Source organism: Sorex araneus, chromosome 5 (assembly GCF_027595985.1).
Source record: "Sorex araneus isolate mSorAra2 chromosome 5, mSorAra2.pri, whole genome shotgun sequence".
Classification (NCBI taxonomy): domain Eukaryota; kingdom Metazoa; phylum Chordata; class Mammalia; order Eulipotyphla; family Soricidae; genus Sorex; species Sorex araneus.
Window position 1 is genome coordinate 149240676 of NC_073306.1, and position 19529 is coordinate 149260204.

At 42.0% G+C, this 19529-nt stretch overlaps 1 protein-coding gene across 3 annotated transcripts in view; it reads right to left on the reverse strand.

The window, feature by feature from the left end:
* Positions 1–19529, reverse strand: part of RAB28 (RAB28, member RAS oncogene family) — a 78780-nt gene that overhangs the window by 51099 nt on the left and 8152 nt on the right. For all 3 annotated transcript variants that reach the window (XM_004619117.2, XM_004619118.2, XM_055140127.1), the window contains exons 3-4: positions 16831–16919; positions 1574–1703 (exon numbers count right to left, since the gene is read on the reverse strand). In XM_004619117.2, coding sequence (XP_004619174.1) covers positions 1574–1703; positions 16831–16919 — 219 coding nt within the window. The remainder of the gene's footprint in view (positions 1–1573; positions 1704–16830; positions 16920–19529) is intronic.

Below are 19529 nucleotides of genomic sequence, written 5' to 3' on the forward strand. Positions count from 1 at the left end.
GCAACATTCCAATGAAGAAATGGTCTCATAAAACAAAAGGCTGGACTCAGAACATGAGCCTCGTCTCATCCAAACTTACACTCTGCAGCCGAGGAGCTCAAGGAACTGAAAAGCATCTGGTCCACTCAGTTCAAACTACAAAACGGGTGAGAAGAATTTAACTCGTGTTTAAAACAAAAGCCTGTATATCCTACCCAAGTCATCACTGTGATATGTAACTCTATTTTCTATAATGCAGGATAATAACTGTACCTTTAACTCTTCGACTGCTTCTTAATGGTTTGAAAGTAAGGCTTGGGTTTATTAAATCTTCATTTAAGCATGCAAAACCACATAATGAAGAAATCTTGGTTTGGTCCTGCAGGAAGCACTATTTCCTAAACAATTACAGACCAAAAATGGCCTGACCCTTGGAGAAGGTAATTCTCTTGGTAGTGTACTTGGATATTGCTCTCAATACCTACAGTCAGGAAACCATTCAGACCGAACCCTCCGTGGTATAATTTGAATTCATTTTCTCTTTTTTCTGACCTAAAATAACTTGCAGAAAATTAGAACATATCGTAATCCGCTGCATGTTTGAAAGCTCTGAGTAAGGCCTCCTTTTCCAGGTAAGTGCACTCCAGAAACCACATAACAGCCCAACACCGAATTCAGCCTTAGGATTGCTTTATACCAGAGAGTGGACCCCCAAGATATTTCAAAGGGGCAGGGGGCGGGGGCAGGAAGGAAAGAGGGTCAGGGGGCGGGAAATAGATTGAGAAACCCTGCTCTACACTACAGCCCAAAAAACAACTTAAATTACTTAAGTCTCACTTTTACACGTTTATTCCTCCCCTACTAGTCTAAAAGAATATATAAATATGTGTGTTGGTATATATTTTAATGTACTTATTATTTATATATGTGCATATATATGTGTGTTGCATACCTATATAAATATCTGCAGATACACACACCTCAGACCAAATGTCAAAAACCCAGTAAAGGAAGTTTCTGAGACAGAACTCCTTTCACAGGCAGTACTTCCCGAGAACGGGGCTCCCCAAGTGAAACGCTCTCCCGGAACCTCTGGGGCAGCCTGGGCTGCTCTGCAGCTGTGTTGTTGCCGTTCTTTTTTTTTTTTTGGCTTTTTGGGTCACAGCCAGCTGTGCATAGGGGTTACTCCTGGCTCTGCACTCAGGAATCACTCCTGGCGGTGCTGGGGGGCCATATGGGATGCTGGGAATCGAAGCCAGGTCGGCCGCATGCAAGGCAAATGCCCTCCCCGCTGTGCTATCGCACCAGCCCGAGTTGCCGTTCTTAAGCATCCACAACACTTCCTTATAGATTTGACACGCAGAACTCCCCTCTGGAGGAACCGGCCGAGCAGCGGAGAAGGCGGGGCCGTTCCCAGCGTGCATACTGCCGCGGAAACGTCACTGTGCACTGCATGAGCAACTCTCTAACCGAGCAACTAACTCGCTCCAGAAAGCTGCACCTGTTTCTCTTCCCAGCATCAACTCTTTTAGGAATAAAAGCTTTTAGGAACACAGAGTACACCTGGCCGCGCTGGCAGGCCCCAAGGACTTACTTTTATTGCCCACCAAGGCAACAAGCGGCTGCGTCTCCGACTCCTCGCTCACCTTCTTTACCACCGTGTACCAGTCCTCCAGATTCTCGAAGCTCTGAGAATTCGTAATATCATACACCAGGATGACTCCCTGCCAAAAGAGTCAAAGGGTATTTTGAGTGGGTGAATGATCTCAAGTAATGGTTCTGATATGCCCACCAGGGTGAAAAATACAAATATGGGCTGTTTCACATATGTAAGATAACTTCAAAGAAATTAATTTCTAACACAACTAAAATTTTAAATGTCTTCATTCATGATAACCCAACAGTGAAGATGCAAAGGAAACAAAATGATCAATTTATAATTGGCTTCCCAGTATGGTACCTGGGATATGTGCTTGGTAAGTTAAAATAAATACAAGAGGGGCTGGGGCAACAGCACAGCAGGTAGGGCATATGCCTTGCACACTGCTGACCCGGGTTCAATCCCCGGCATCCCATATGGTCCCCCAAGCACCGCCAGGAGTAATTCCTGAGTGTAGAGCCAGGAATAATGTCTGAGCATTGCTGGGTGTGACCCAAAAAGCAAAACAAAACAAAAAGGAGTATAAATAAATAAATAAATAAATAAATAAATAAATAAATAAATAAAAGTACTATCAAGCAAAGTTGGGGAAAATCCTGCCTGTTACTGATGAGGTCAAATATTTAAACCTTTCAATAAGTAACCATCTGCTGCTGCTCTTTTAAAACGTTTTCAAAAATGAAGATTCCGCAACATCCCTTGATAGTCAATTTCAGTGTTTAACACAATTTTCTTTGAATGAAGTAAGTCGGTTTCCTCTGTTGGGCCTCTGCGTATTAACAGGACAACATGAGAATATCCTCCTTAGAATAACCCTTCGTGTGCCTGAGAGTGCACCAACTGTTACCATCTCTTTTCCAGAACAAATAAACTCAATTCCGTAAAGTGTCCTCAAAGGACCAATTTCGATTCTTTTTTAATCACAGTTGTTGGTTCTTCCCAGCACACTCTACACAGTTTTATAACATCCTCTTTAAAATGAGAACGAATAACTAGACATGATACTGTAATAAGAGGCTGAACCAAGCCAAATATAACAAAGGGGTTGCTTCTTGCCTCTTATATATCAGATTCCTTCTAATATGTACCACTATTTTGTGTGGGCAGAAGTATGGACACACAAAAATAACGGAGCCACATTTTTGATTCTCATCCAGTCTGTGGTCAAACACTTAATACAAAGCCCAACACACAGCAGTCTGGGCCCTAGTAGTATTTATGTCTCTCTCCTCCCAGTCAGACCCCTAAGTGTGGACTATTTTTGGTACTTGTCTACATACCAGACAGACTTCTAAATCTTCTCATTAATGCTCACATGATCATTCAAGGCTGGTGTTGTTATCCTCATTGAACCAAAGACTAAGGCCACAAAGCCAGATCACTGATGAAGCCAAGACCTGAGACAAGGGCTGAGTGAATATAAAGTCCACTCATCCAATCTCTAACCATCTGTCTGCCGAGTGGGTGCCAAGCATAGTGATAGGTGTCAGGGATGGTAATTTCAAACGTCGAGGAATTCAGAGTTTTCCTGCAGTTATGCAACAAACAGAAAAGTAGGCAACACCAAAGTCACGGCAATGACACACTGCTACATACAGATGAACTAATTCCAACAGGCTGGGGCAGTGTAGGAGATTGCTATGTGATGTGCTGTCTCATGATCTACCCCTGCGATGTAAATACTGCCATGAGTTCACTTTCAAGCATTAACATCCTTTCATTAAAAAGAGAATTAGAGGGGCCGGAGCGACAGCACAGCGGGCAGGGCGTTTGCCTTGCACGCAGCCGACCCGGGTTCGATCCCCGGCATCCCATATGGTCCCCCAAGCACTGCCAGGAGTAATTCCTGAGTGCAAAGCCAGGAGTAACCCCTGAGCATCGCTAGGTGTGACCCAAAAAGCAGAAAAAAAAAAGAGAGAGAGAGAGAATTAGGGGTTGTATCATCTTATCATCTCCACACAACATACAAACAACCTTCAGGGCACTGATAACAAAACTAAGTGATGCATTGTGCACCTTTGTTTTTCATATTTGAGTTTAAATAATCTACAAATCTGGATTTAAATTTGAGTTTCTCTAATGAGTCAAAATTTTGTCTGGCTTTTTGCTTTTATATCATACTATATGTAATATGGCTACACAGTTACTCCCTCTACACCCCCACCCAGCCCATCACCCACCAGCACTGTCCTTAGACCCTTCTGCTACAACCTTTATTCCTCCCACTCAGTCCTGCTTATTCATCAATTTGTAATCCACAGTCAAAGGTTTGTCACTGCTTAATACTATCTTTGCTTTTTCTTTCTATATTCCACAGGTGAGTGAGATCATCTGGGATTTGTTCTTCTCCTTTTGACTTATTTCACTTAACATGATACTCTCCAGTTCCATTCACTCTGCAGTGAATCATGATTTCATTTTTTCTTATACCTGCTTACTATTCCAGTGCTTATATATACCACAATTTCTTTATCCATTCACCTGTCAATGGATGCCTGGGTTGTTTCCATACCTTGTTTATTGTACTGGGAGGTGTGGTCAATGATTTGCTTCATTGGCAAAGATAACAAACACAAACAAATGGGACTACATCAAATTTTAAAATGTTTGCATCTCAAAAGAAACTTGAGCCGAAATAAAAGATATCCCATGGAATGGGATAAAATATCTGTATGCAATAAGCTGGATTAAAAGCTAGTAGCCAAGATATAGGAAGCACAACAAAAAACTCAAAATCCCATCAAAAATGGGGAATAACCAAAAGATGACATACAGATGGCCAGGTAGCATAGTAAAAAAGTGTTTACTGTCACTTACTGTCAGGGAAATATAAGTCAAAATGACAATGAGGTATCATCTTACACCACTGAGAATGGCAAATATTAAAAAAAAAAAAAAATGGAAACAACCAGTATAGGCAGAGATGCAGTGAGACAGGCACTATGACTATGGTAGGAATGCTTCTTGGCCCACACTCTGGAAAACAATACAGAGATTCTTTGAAAGAATCTGTTTTATCTTGGGGGCTGGAGCAATAGTACAGCAGGTAGGGCATTTGCCTTGCATGCAGCCAACCTGGGTTCGATTCCCAGCATCCCATATGGTCCTCTGAGCACTGCCAGGGGTGATTCCTGAGTGCAGAGCCAGGAGTAACCCCTGTGCGTTGCCAGGTGTGACCCAAAAAGCAAAAAAAAAGAATCTGTTTTATCTTTTAATACATGTTCTTTTCACTAATCCACACAGAACCTTGACACTTAGAATTGCTAGGCATCAAGATGTTTCCCTCAAAATTAGATTACTTATATATACATATATTTATGTATGTATGTGTATACATGAAATATATATACAAATATGTGCATATATATTTCCCCTTTTTTGCACACCCTTGTTTGTCTGAGTCGTTTTGGTAACTTAGGTTTCTATTTTGTCTTCCAAGCTATTTCAAAAAGAATGTCCAAGACAAGACTTTTTGAAATATTAAATTAAGGTTATCAAGGATATGGCCTAGAACTCATTGAAGTTTCATGAGAGTTCAAGATGCCGCTCTGTCTAACGTTCATTGATTTAAGGAAGGCCTTCGATTTGGTTGAGACTGAGGCGGTCATCGAAGCCCTAGCCAAACAGGGCGTTCAAACTCAGTATATCAAAATCCTCTATGAGCTGTATTGTGGATTCACCACCAGGATCTCACCATTCTACAAGGAAGAGATCATTGATGTAAAGAGAGGGGTGCGGCAGGGTGATACCATTTCACTGAAACTCTTCAGTGCCGCCCTTGAGAACATCATGCGACGACTGGAATGGGAAGGAATGGGAGTGAAGAGAGACGGTTGGCAATTACACCACCTCCACTTCGCTGATGACATCATTCTCATAACGCCAAACATTAGCCAAGCGGCACAAATGCTGGCCGACTTCAACCACGAGTGTGGAAAGGTCGGATTGCAGCTGAATCTAAACAAGACGATGTCCATGAAAAACGAACTGGTCCCTGAAGCTCCATTTGCTCTCAATGGAACGAACATCTCCGAATGCAGCAGTTATGTGTACCTGGGTTGAGAAATCAACATGAGGAACGACTTGTGTCAGAACTGCGCAGGAGGAAGAGAGCAATGTGGAATGCATTCAAGAGTGTTGAAGAGGTGGTTAAGAGAACGAAGAACCTCCGACTCAGGGCACATCTTTTCGATTCCACTGTTCTTCCTGCACTAACATATGCCTCAGAGACCTGGGCCCTACGCAAACAGGATGACAGGATGAGAACGCTATTAGGGAATCCCAAAGAGGAATCGAAAGAGCTTTGCTGGGAATATCATGTCTCACTCAAGTGAGAGAAGGAATCCGGAGTTCTGACCTCCGTCGAAGGTCAAAAATCAGGGATGCTGTCTCGTTTGCCAAGACATCAAAAATCAGATGGGCCGGTCATGTAATGCAATTCAGAGACGACTGCTGGACTAGAGCTGTTACCGACTGGATTCCACGGGACATCAGAAGACCTCGTGGCCGCCCACCAACTAGATGGTCAGATTTCTTCGTCAAATCTCTGAATGAACGATTTGAGGCTCTTCCTGTTCCTGGAGCGAGCAAATATCATTGGGCTGCACTAGCTCGAGACAGGGACAAATGGAGATATTACTGGTGCCTGCTAGAGCAAATCGAAGATCAACAGGACTACAAGTGATATAAGTGATGGCCTAGAACTGACCCCTGAAGTTAATCATCAACCTACCAAGCCCTATTTGGCTGAGATGGTGATGTAAAACCGCACATTCTAAAAGCACTGCCGAAATCAGGCTGCTCTGGGCCTCATTTCAGGGCAATGCTTTTATAATGCACCATACCTTTAAAATATTTGTAATGACTAAATATTTAAGTGAAACAGACTAATTTAAACCTAACATTCTACACAAAAGATCGGATTTTTCAATTATTACTATTATTATGCATGAAAAAGAAACTATCAAAAGAATTCTAGGTAGTTTATACACTCAAAATTATTTAATAAATTATACTTTATAAAAATCATATTTGTGGGGGCTGGAGCGATAGCACAGTGGGTAGGGCATTTGCCTTGCACACGGCCGACCCGGGCTCGAATCCTAGCATCCCATATGGTCCCCTGAGCACCGCCGTGAGTGATTCCTGAGTGCAGAGCCAGGAGTAACCCCTGTGCATCGTCGGGTGTGACCCCAAAAAATATAATAATAATAAAATAAATAAAAATAAAATTATATTTGTGGAACATTTTTATTGACATATGAAATCTTCATCTCAAATTGGGTAAAGATCTAAATGAGAAAAGACTGCATTTACTTACATAGATGTATAACACATATACATAAAGCACTGCCAATATTCTTTTTTGGGGGGTGGGAGAGGCTAGGGACCCAGTGGTGTTCAGGGCTTACTCCTGACTGCACTCAGGGATCACTCCTGGCAAGGCTGGGGGCCATGTGGGGCACAGAAATCAAACCCAGGTCAGCCGGGTGCAAGGCAAGAGCCCTAGCCACTGTACTACCGCTCTGGTCCCAACATCTCTTACACTGAGTCTAGAGAAAAATTAAATAGCACTGACAGAGACCATAGCTGGCAATTGTTGCACCGATACCAAAGCAGAAAGATACTGAAAGTAAAACCTTAGCAAATCAAACTAATAACCCATTAAAAGGATGGCCGACCATGACAGGAGGGATTTGTTCCAACATACAAATCAATTCACGTAATATACCACATTGTTAGAAGGAAAAGATTAAAACAGTTTGGGGCTGGAGAGATAGCACAGCAGGTAGGGCATTTGCCTTGCACTCGGCCGACCCGGGTTCAAATCCCAGCATCCCATATGGTCCCCTGAGCATGGCCAGGGGTAATTCCTGAGTGCAGAGCCAGGAGTAACCCCTGTGCATCGCCAGGTGTGACCCAAAAAGCCAAAAAAAAAAAAAAACAAACAGTTTGATCATGTCAAAAGAACTGGAAAGCTTTTGGCAAGATTCAGTGTCCATTTATGATTTTTTTTAAATCAATAAAATGGAGGATTTACCTCAATATAGTAAAGGTCATATACAATAGCTAACACCACGCTCAATTGCAAAAAACGAAAAGCTTTTGCCATAAAATCAGGCATACGGGAAGAATGTGCTCTCACACCACTATTACTCAAAAGGACACGGGGTAGAAAAACCTAAAGACTCCACAAAGAAACTCCTAGAAGCAACAGACTTGGACAGTAGCTACAACAGCAATATCCAGGAACCAAGGCTTTCCTACTTGCAAATAATGTAAAAGGAGAGAGAGAGAAATTTCAGAAGCAATAACATCTGCAGTTGTACCTATAAAAATCGAGTACCTGGGGATCAATTTAATGAAAGGGGTGAAGGCCAAAAGCAAAGAACATAACCTCTCTCTCGCTACTGAAAGAGATAAAAGGGGACACAAGGAAGTGAAAACACATCTTGCAAGCCCCACGGCCCTCAGCTGCAGGCATCCAGGAGGGAAGGAGCCTGGAAGAAACCCTGGCCAGCACCAGGGCAGACACTAGACACTGCAAGCAAACCAGGCTGGATTCCCTGAGCACAGCAGCGCGGGCACCACCACCCCGTGCGAGGCCCTGGCAAGCATCATGACTTGAGAAAAGAAAGAAGGGAAGAAATGGAGGGAAGAAAGAAGCATCCTCAGAGTGACGGAAGGACAGCGAGAGAGGGTCCTGGTCACTTTGGTGCTGGTGAAGGTGAGGTTACTTGGTACATCCAAACCACAAAAGCTAACGGGAGGTCATTCTAAACTGCAACAGATACTTTTTAAGTGAGATAGACAGCATCGAGTCCTATGTATTATGAAGATCCTTGTAAAATTCCTTACATAAGTATTTATACATAATTCCATTAATTTGAGAAAATTTTTCCATTCAGATCTGACTTTTGTTGTCTGACAAAATATTTCATGAAATTTTCTACAGTTTGATCCCCAGAGTCTAGCAAGGAGTAACTCCTGAACAGAGACCCAGGAATAGCCCCCAAACACCACCAGGTATGGCCCAAACCAAAAACACTAATAATTAATAGTAATAATAAATGTAAAGGTTGAATTCAATGCACAAAGTACATTTAAAAAAAAAAACACAGGCCATTTTATGGAACTTTTAAACAGGTATGAACTTGGTGGCACAGAAAAAAAAAATGTGCTTTGAACTTGAAACAGCGGGACGCCTGGGCAGTCTCAGGCCGGGGCCGGTGCCAGCTCGAGCTCTGCCGAGATTCGACTCGGGTGGCCATGCCTTTGCACAGCCGCTTTGCTGCTGAACGACCAGGATCCAGAGCCAGCTATATTACTTGGGGTCCCGGCGAGTGCTTGCAGTCATGTCTCCGGACTGTGAACTAAACTTTGCTCCATGCTGCTCCAGGAAGGGAAATGATTCAATTTCCAATTTAAATCTCCTTGGACTTAATTACTAAAATACAAAAATCCTAAACCACGCAGCGGCAGTAGCGGCCTTTATATCACTTCATTCTCATCAGTGGAAAACTAATTATCAAATGTTTCCCTAGCAATAGGGCCATATTCTTGGGGGATAAATTCCAACAAGAATAGTGAGTTCTGTGTTGAAACTCCAACAACAATAGTGAGTTTTGTGTTGAAATATGGAATGTAATCAAGGTAAAGAGAAAAGGAAGTGAAATTTATCAGTTATGCAGGGGGGGTTGGGGGGTGGGGGGTGGGAGGTATACTGGGTTTTTTGGGGTTTTTTTGGTGGTGGAATCTGGCCACTAGTGAAAGGACGGGTGTTTGAGCATTGTATAACTGAGACATAAGCCTGAGAACTTTGTAACTTTCCACATGGTGATTCAATAAAATAAATTTTTTAAATAAATAAATAAATAAAGTCCTTGATAGAATACACACACAAAAAAAAAACCACAGGCAAAATACTCCATGACACTGGTTTCCATGATGTCGTCAGGAACTCAACTTCAAGGGCAAGAGAAAAAAAGAAAAATGAAATAAATGGGATCACCAACACATCTAAAAAGTTTTTGCACTGTGAAGGAAGCCATCCCTCAAACAAAAATCAACTTGAATGGGAGAAAATATTTACATACCGCACATCTGATAAAAGGCTGTATCTAAGTAAACAGAAAGTACTCACAAAACAACAAAAAGAAAAACCTCCATCAAAATACCAAGAAAGAAGAGCACACACTTCACCAAAGAAGGCGCACAGATAGCCAACAAGCACAGGAAGAACGCTGCTCTTCACTGTAAGGAAAACGCAGGTGGAAACGGCCGTGAGTCACCACCCCACAGCAGCGAGCACGGCCTGCACCAGGAAAGGCAGCAGGGAGAAGTGCCGGTAGAAACGGCAGAAAGGGAAGTGGTTCCACCTCAATGGACAGTCCTCAAAAAAAAAGGAACTACCATATGATTCAGGAAAATCTACTGCTCCCAAACATTTAAAGAACATAAAATACTATTTCAAAACGATCTATGTACAGCTGTGCTCATTAAGCACAATTTTCGGGGGCTGATGTGATAGCACAGCGGGTAGGGCGTCTGCCAATCGGGTTGGATTCTCAGCATCCCATACAATCCCCGAGCACCGCCTGGAAGAATTCCTGAGTGCAGAGCCAGGAGATACTTGTGAGCATTGCCGGGTGTGACCCCCAAAAAAAAAGTAAAACCAGGATTTGCAATAGTCAGATGTAAAACCAGCGACATGCACAATTCAGGCAGGTGACTGGGAAGTATGCGGGACCTGCACACAGGGGAGTTCCCGGCAGAGCCAGATGCTCGGAAAGGCAAGGTCCTGCCTCTGGCTGTAACACGAAGAGAACGAGAGGGTCAGTGCCGAGTGAGTGAGTCTGAAGGGAAGGAAGGGACGATGGCTGTCCTATGGAAATAAACAGGAAATAATGATGGTCAATGGAAACAAACCCTCAACTATGACCTCGAATTCGTGGCGCCACGGGGGTGGGGACACTAAGAGAGTTGCCCAGACTGTGGTGGAGGGGGACTGGCATTGAATGTGGTGCAGTCACACTGTAGCCCTTAAGCTGTCGTTCATACTCTTTGCAATACCTTTTAAAAATAAATGCAAGACCGTCACTATTGGTGTCACAGTTGGAATGATATGAAAGCTCTCTGGCCAGATATCTGATACCACAGATAAAGAGGCTGATTCTCTGGGGCTGCGACTCACTCCCACAGCCTCTATCCACCAGCAGCAGGCCCAGAGCAGTGAGTGCTCGGCTCTCTGGGGGCAGACAATGGACTCAGGACCGGGTGCCTTCCACATCCAGCAATCACAGATCTGACACCTTCAGGAAAACTCTCAGAACCTCCTCCATCATGAGGAAACACCATCTCTCAGAAAAGCAGCAAATCTCAGTGACCACTAAAATTACAGAAATCTACTGGGGACCGCTGAGACAAATTTTCTTAGCCATCTCGTGGCTATCCATACCCACTATCATGCCTCATGTGACTGACCCCTGCTTTCCCCTGCCATTCCTCCTCTCCTGTGCCTTTACTCCCCTCGCACAGCCCTGGGCAGCCCTTTCCAGAACGTTCCCTCTGTTCTGAGACTCGGAAACCTGACCAAGAGTTTCAGAAATCCTCCGATCTAGGGACCAAACATGACGGCCACTTAGTACCTGTATTGCAAACCCTAACACCCAAAAGGAGATAAATAGAGAGTAAAAGGGAATGTGCCTGCCACAGAGGCAGGGGAGGGAGGGAGTGGGGGTGGCAGGAGGGACACTGGGAACACTGATGGTGGAGAATGGGCACTGGTAGACGGATGGGTGTTCAATCATTATATGACTGAAACGTAATCACAAAAGTTTGCAAGTTGGAAGAAAAAGAACTTTTTTTTTAATAAATAAATGAAAAAATAGGAGAAATCCTTCCACTGGCCTGGTTTCTCCAACAAAGTCCTTTCGTTCTCTGTGCCATCCCTGCACCCTGCCTACTTACAGATTCTCAGAAGACCTTACCATCCCTTCTCTAAAGACCTCGGGGCTTTTAGTACCTGTTCCAGAAAGATCCTTGACGTAGCAGTGCTTTCATCTACTTCAGCACCACCAGATGGAGTGAGCACGAATGGCGTGAATGCGACTAGAAAGGAACAGCCCACAGCAGCGCCCACGGTCGTGCCCACCTGGGCGGGCCCTGCGGAGGGTCAGCTCTGAACGTTAGCAAGTGCCGTGCACACGGGCATCTGCTGCAGAGAAACGCAAAGGGGGTCTGGCCTCGTGGCAAACTATGGGTTTGTGGTTTGAACTCCAGAAGCCAAATGGCGAAGATTACACAACCATCGGGACGGCACGCACTTGGGAGACAAGACACGCGGAAGCCGAGCCGCCTGCGAAAGCGACCCAGCAAGAGCTGGCCAACGTCCCCCCACGCTGTCCTCGGCCGGCGTCCGGCCGGGAGATGCGCTCGCTCCCCCCGGCTGTTCCCGGGGCGCCCACACAACAGTGCTTATATTCCAGCTCACAGACGGCTGCGCTGCGCTGGGCTGACGCTCAGTGGGGCAGTGTTTGCAAACCACTTAGATTCCAGGATGGAAAGAGCTACAAAAGCGAAACAGCCAGTGCTTCCCTGAGGTCTGCGAGTGGCCGCTGCGAGCCGCAGGTTACCGGGCACTAAACACTGGCGCTGTGTGTTTGCTCCTGACCACTAGGAAAAATAGCCCAGAACATCTTTTCCAAGACTCCAAGAGAAATATAAGGCAATGTCACATCTCAAAATTTAACTGGGGCATACTTCAATTCTCGGAACTAGCACTCGTCAAAAGAACTCCCATTCTCGGGTGTCAAGTCAAGTCCTCTCAGCCGATACTATTCCATGGACTTTTAATACTGCAGGTGAGAACAAAGTGAAGAAAGTGAAAGAATCAGCTTGAACTTGATAAAAAAAAAAATTCTCAACCTATAAAAAAGGTTCTTCCTGGATGTTAAGGTGATTAAACAATTACAAAAGATTCACAAACAGCCTCAATAATGTATGAAATAAATCTTTCTATAGACAATACATAAGTTAGAGAATAAAGAACTCCCACTCAAACCCCTCCATTAAACTGATATCAGCTTAACACAAGAGCACTTGTGACAGACTTGTACCATGTAGCAAATTTAATAAAATCCAAAGTACTCTGACATGGGTAATAAATCATATACTATCCTACAAACAGTATAGGTAAACTTTAATATGTATATGGTGATTTAATAAAATTATTCATTAAAATGCCATTAGCTATGTCTGAAAACTCTGAATCTGAAAGGTAACATTCCCCCCAAATTATGGTAATGCATAACGTAGAGCTTCTCTGACCTAAATATATTTTAACAAAAGTTACTATGGGCAACTGTATTCTCATTTGCATAGCATTTATTCAGCGCCTCTGGAAACAGAAAATCTATTATAATATCAATCACTCATGATGATCCATTTATCTCCTCAGAAATTTCAACTTCTTGAGAATGATTTTATGAAAATGTTTGTGAACTCAGAACTAGGGTACAACAGTGCTTTTTAGTAAAACGGGGTCGATACATATAGCAGGCCAGGAAATTATAAACTACACCACATAAGGCACAGGTAAACAGACACAAATTTAGGGGCTGGAGCAATAGAACAGCAGGTAGGGTGCTTGCCTGGCTGACACAGTTCAATCCCCACCACCCCATATGGCCCCCCAGCACTGCCAGGCATGATTCCTGAGCACAGAGCCAGGAGTGAGTCTTGAGCACCGCTGGTGTGCCCCCCCACCGAAAAAAGAGAGAGAGAAAAAAAATGTTCACATGTACCTTTAAAATAAATATCTTATAAAAGAAGTTCTAAAACTATAGTATTCTCTTTACCTCCAAGGTAAGAGGTACATTAGAAAGAATTGAGATGTTTTGCTCAAGTACTCTCAAAAAGACATAAATTTTCCAAATTTATACAAACTGTCCCATTAATGCCTACTGATTATAAGTAACGATGAAACAGCATGAAACAAACTGCAAAAAAAGTGTTCTGTAAAGCACGCGGCTTGGACCTCTCATGATACGCAAAATGAGGAATGGAAAATAAATGATCTAGCGTCTGATTCGAGCAAAACGCAATGTCCAAAAGTAGAGAGAGAATATCTGGAGTATCTGGGAAATTGTCTGCCAAAGAGGCAGGGTGACAACTGGGATGGGCTGGGGGGAAGGGAAGATAATGAAGACACGAGGACCTTGGTGGTGGAAGGTTTGCACCGGTGAAGGGATGGGTGTTCTATCATTGTATGGTTAAATCTCAAACATGAAATCTTTGTAACTATGGTGGTTCAATTAAAAATAAATAAATAAATAAAAGCTATTGTGGTTAGAAAAAATTTAAAAACAGTGTTCCGCAGCTGGCCAGAGGGCTAGCACAGGGTTATTCACTGGCTACTGACCCAGATTCAACCCTCACCCGCAAACAGGGTCTCCTGAGCGGCCCCCAGGGCAGTGCCAAGCACTGCAGGGTGGCCCACGTCCTTCCCAGCACCCGGACGGCCCCGGGGCTCTCGGGCCCTAGTGCCAAACGACACTGGATAGATACTTAAAATAGCTGACTCTGGACTCGTTCACCTTAATTTTATGCTAATGAATTTTTAACTTGTTAACAACTCAATCAATGTTCAGGAGGTAAAATGAGAGTCATGAAATCTGTGAGCACAGGCTGGAGAGATAATACAGGGACTAAGGGGCTTGCCTTGCCTCTGACCGACCCGGGTCTGCTCACCAACACCCCAAAAGGTCCCCGAGTCCCTAGCAGGAAAGACTCCTGAGCACAGAGTCAGGAGTAAGGTCTGAACACCACCAGGTGCGGCCCAAAAACAGAACAACAACAATAACAAAAAAAAAAAAAAACATGTGCCACTATGTGCTCATTTACCAGAAGATGCATAAAATCATTCGATTCTCCACTAACTCTGGATATACTGACAAGCCATCCAAAGCTATTCTATTTCACACAGATATACGTTGAACTAATAAAATTTTTCATTTTCAAGAAAAGCCAAAATGTGTCCTTGGAGATATCACTTCATGACACAGAGCAGGCAATGACTGCTCTTTCCAAATTTTTTTTATCCATCAGGGACAGAGAGACCAGGATTTGGCTTCCCACAAATCTCATCAACCAAGTTTTCTTCTGCTTAACATCTAACTAAAGCCAGTCTGTTTCTCTCTCTCTCTCTCTCTCTCTCTCTCTCTCTCTCTCTCTCTCTCTCTCTCTCTCTCTCTCTCTCTCTCTCTCTCTCTCTCTCTCTCTCTCTCTCTCTCTCTCTCTCTCTCTCTCCTCTCTCCTCTCTCTCTCTCTCTCTCTCTCTCTCTCTCTCTCTCTCTCTCTCTCTCTCTCTCTGAGCCAGGCTCAAAACTAGGAGAACGGCCTTTTGGAGAACCTACCAAGAGGCGCTCAGAAGCTCTGGGGGCAACTCACAGGGGGTCCTCAGCCAACCAGGTCTATTCCTTCCCCGCCTCCCCCAAGGGTTTGCTGCCTCATCCCCCAAGCAGTGCTCAGGCAGTGCTAGGAGCCTCCAAGACCACACACCAGGTGCAGGGGATACCAGGAAGAGAACCAGGGTAAGCACATACAAGGCATGTGCCTTAAATCCTGCACTGTCTCCCGAGCCCAGAAATATCCTAAGAGAAAAATGAACCTGCATAAATACCAAGCGAGGGGCCGAGTGACAGTACAGCAGGCAAGGCACGTGCCGTGTCTGCAGCCGACCCGGGTTAGATCCCGGCACCACACACGGTTCTCCAAGTCCACCAGAAATGCACCGAAGACAGAGCTAGGAGTAACCCTGAGCATCTCCAGGTCTGACCCGAAAAGCAAAAATAAATAAATAAAAGAATATGACGACCCTCCCTCCAACTTTTGCCTCATGAGAATACGAAAAATCCTATTAATAAGTGAAAGGGACTAGAATGTGGCTGGCAGGCAGAGTGACGTTCATACTCGCAGAGAGATGTGAAGCTGTACCACTAATAACGTCAGTCTTCTAAAAACTGACATGAAAAGTCAAAGGAAGGGGGCTGGAGAGATAGCACAGCGGGTAGGGCGTTTGCCTTGCACACAGCCGACCCGGGTTTGATTCCCAGCATCCCATATGGTCCCCCGAGCACGGCCAGGAATAATTCCTGAGTGCGTGAACCAGGAGTAACCCCTGTGCATTGCCGGGTATGACTCAAAAATTTTTTTAAAAAAATTAAAAAGAAAAAAGAAAAGTCAAAGGAAATACAAGCAAAATCAGTATGCCAAAATTTACTGTTTGAAAGCAGATTACTGTCCGGCATTTTTGATACTTCTAATTTTTTTTAATTTATTTTTGTATCAGATCATGTGGCCAAAGGTCTTTGTTCTATATACTCAAGTGCTATTTCTTACTCCACGTAGATTCTCATCTAAAAAAATTGTAATTTTAAAATATTGGATGTGCTTCACACATATAGCCATGTTTAGTTTGTGATGTATACTGATAGATCTATCTACCCTAAAGAACACAAGTATTTAGTAAATTAATTCATAGCACAAAAAAAATACACAAGCTTTATGTCCTTACAACTCAAAATCAAATTAAAATTTCCCCTCCAATCTGTCTGTTCTGAAAGTAGTTGACTTGTCCCAAAGTAGTCACTGTAACCAAACCAGCAAAACATAAAAATATCATTTATCACTGAATTTCTTCAACAGCTGGCAGTAATATCTAGTGATAGATGTAGCACATGGAAGTTAGGAGAATCAAACAGCAGTTAGAGAGGTTTCGAGCCGAAATCTTCATAAATATAACTTGAGAAGAGTAAAACTGAAGAAGCACAACCATAAAAATTTCTCTTCATCACAGATTAATTGCTGGGAAGTTCAAGATGAACTGAAAGTGACAAATATTCAATGACAGACAGTCTCAAGGACTTTGGTGCAGTTACGGTGTGGCAACTTTCTAAGTCAGAACTATAAGCATTAACGACATTGTGATGTTACCTAAACTACAATCAGAATTAAAAATTTTAGTAAACAGATAAGAATAAATCACGTTAGAGAGAGAGAGAGAGAGAGAGAGAGAGAGAGAGTGTGTGTGTGTGTGTGTGTGTGTGTGTGTGTGTCCATGTATCAATCTGCAAGGGTTCGTGGAGTAACTTTTTTAGTATCAGAATAACAATCACAGAATTCATTTATACCTGTGCTCCATAGATATATTTATCCAGCATCTTGCCTCCTATTGTCTGCCCTCCTATATCCCAAACTTGAAGGGTAACATTCAAGTTTCCTAGAATATAAAAAATTAATATAAAGATCACAAAAAATACTAAATAACAATACAATAATAGTTTCACAAGACATTAGGTCACAATGATAAACTCCAACCCTAATTTGCCTTTTATTCTACAGTCAACTGTAGTTTCACATAATTAGAGTAGCCAGGAATTTAGCTTCATACTACTACTGGATTTCCATGAAACCACATTTAAGTGAGCTTCAAAGAAATCAGAGAGCATGCACAGGAGATAAGCCACGTACCTCGAAGGCGGCTGACCCAGGTTTGATTCCCAGTTTGATTCCTGGAACTGCATAAACCCATGCACCCCTAGAAACAACCCCCAAGCACGGAGCCTGGAGTAACATCCAAGCACCACCAGGCACGGCCTAACCCCTTAACCAAAAAAACATTTTTAATCACTTTCAAAGTAAAAAAAAATAAAACAAATTCTAACTCATAAATTTCTTAAGCCTCAAAAGCAAAAGAACAATTTTCTTATTTGTATATGGCTAATATACTTTTTAAATGAATTTTATATACTAACCTACCCAGTGTAGATACTAAATCTACAGATTCTAAAATTTATAGAATGAGACTTTTATATAAAAATACTTTTATATCGATTTTTTAATAAAAACATTTATATTAAAATACTAGCTTTGGGGCTAAAGCAATAGCAAAGCGGGTAGGGCGTTTGCCTTGCACGCGGCCAACCCAGGTTCGAATCCCAGCATCCCATATGGTCCCCTGAGCACTGCCAGGAGTAATTCCTGAGTGCAGAGCCAGGAGTAATTCCTGTGCATCGCCGGGTGTGACCCAAAAAAGAAAAAAAATAAATAAATAAATAAATAAATAAATAAATAAATAAAATACTAGCTTTATTTCAAAAGATTTAGTTTAAATAATAGCAATTATACAGAATGATGAACATGAATTATATTTATATAATTTGTAAAATTATACAATATACTATATATAATATATAATTATATCATTATATAATCAAAAATTCTATTTCAACTTAATCTATAAAATATACACATGATAGCCCTCTTCAAAACTGATATAGTATAGGCAATACATCACTAAATGTTATAATATCTTCATACCTGTTCAAAGCATTTCCATGAAAATAAATTTCATTATATATGCTTGTTTTCTTAAGACCATATACTAAATATCTTTCCCATGAAAAAGGCAACATTTAATATTATTTGTCCATTTTACAGAAGATTTGATTGATGCAAAAACTTATGTTATTCTCTATCAGTGCATGACTAAACTACAAAAATCAAAGACTATGTCTATGCTGTTTATTTTTAAATTTCAAACTATTTCTCCTAATAGAATTATGCAATTTTTTTCTGAAGACAAGGTTTTAATTAGCAACTTTAAAAGGAGTTCCCATGCTCTACATTATTAGCAAACCAAGAAAACTTAAACGGCTCAAAAACTTCAAAAACTCAAAAGAGAAACTATGAACAAGTGAATTATACCAATGTTAAACACTAAAATTGAAAAATGCTGGTCCCATCATTCAAAAGCAAAAAGAAAAAAGAAAATAGATGCCAGATCAATCAGCCAAGCTTCACCCTTGAGTCTAAATTTTGTTAGGTTTGTGTTACAATCTTTCCATTATTTGGATGTAGGTCTTCTTGCATCTGCCAAAATGCAGAGGGTTTACATGAGGAACTTCCATTAGCATTAATGAGAGCTACTGAAGTTTATCATTCATCATCATTCCCACATACACACGTTTTAATGCTCACGGAGGAATAACCGAAATGCTCTTTAAGCTCTGACACAAAAACCAAAATGTTACAGATTAAGATTTGTCCAACAATTTGTATAAATGCAATTTCATAAAAATTGGGTTTATAATTTTTCTCAAGAATCAAAGCAGAAATCAATGTATAATATTACTAAAAAGTAAGCAGGTGAAAAGGAGCTACCTAGTTACTAGCAGTTTATCAAATCATTTAAAGGACTCCTGATAATATACGAGTTCTCTCATTTTACTCGCAAAATTCTTCAGTCCTTTGCTTACGTCAAAAAGGGTTGAACAATATTAACTTATTTTTTTTTATTGTTTTGGGTCACACCAGCGATGCTCAGGGGCTACTTCTGGCTCAGCACTCCGAAATTACTCATTAAAGTGCACAGAGGAACATGAGATGCCAGGGATCAAACCCGGATTGGCTGTGTGCAAGGCACACACCCTACACACCGAACTATCTCACTGGACTAATACTAACTTTTTAGAACAAGATTTTAAACAACACTTAATAAAAAGACATATATAATCCCCTTTTTTCCCAAGATATTCCCTATCATTTAACTTCATATACCAAAAGATAAGAAGTTCACTCCTTTCTTCTTCTTTAAGTTCTGATATCAATGTGAATTGGGAGAAGAACAAAAACTTGCGCCTTCTTTGGAAGCACAATCCACATTGCATGTTTCCAAACTCTAACTACAATCAGAACTCTAACTTGTTCATCCAACTGTCTCTAAATTTAGAAGCAAGGGTATTCTTAAAATCCATACCTTTACAAAAAACAGTAGTTGTTGGGAGTCTTGTTTGTGAATAAACATAATCTGGTGACTCAAAAATTAAAA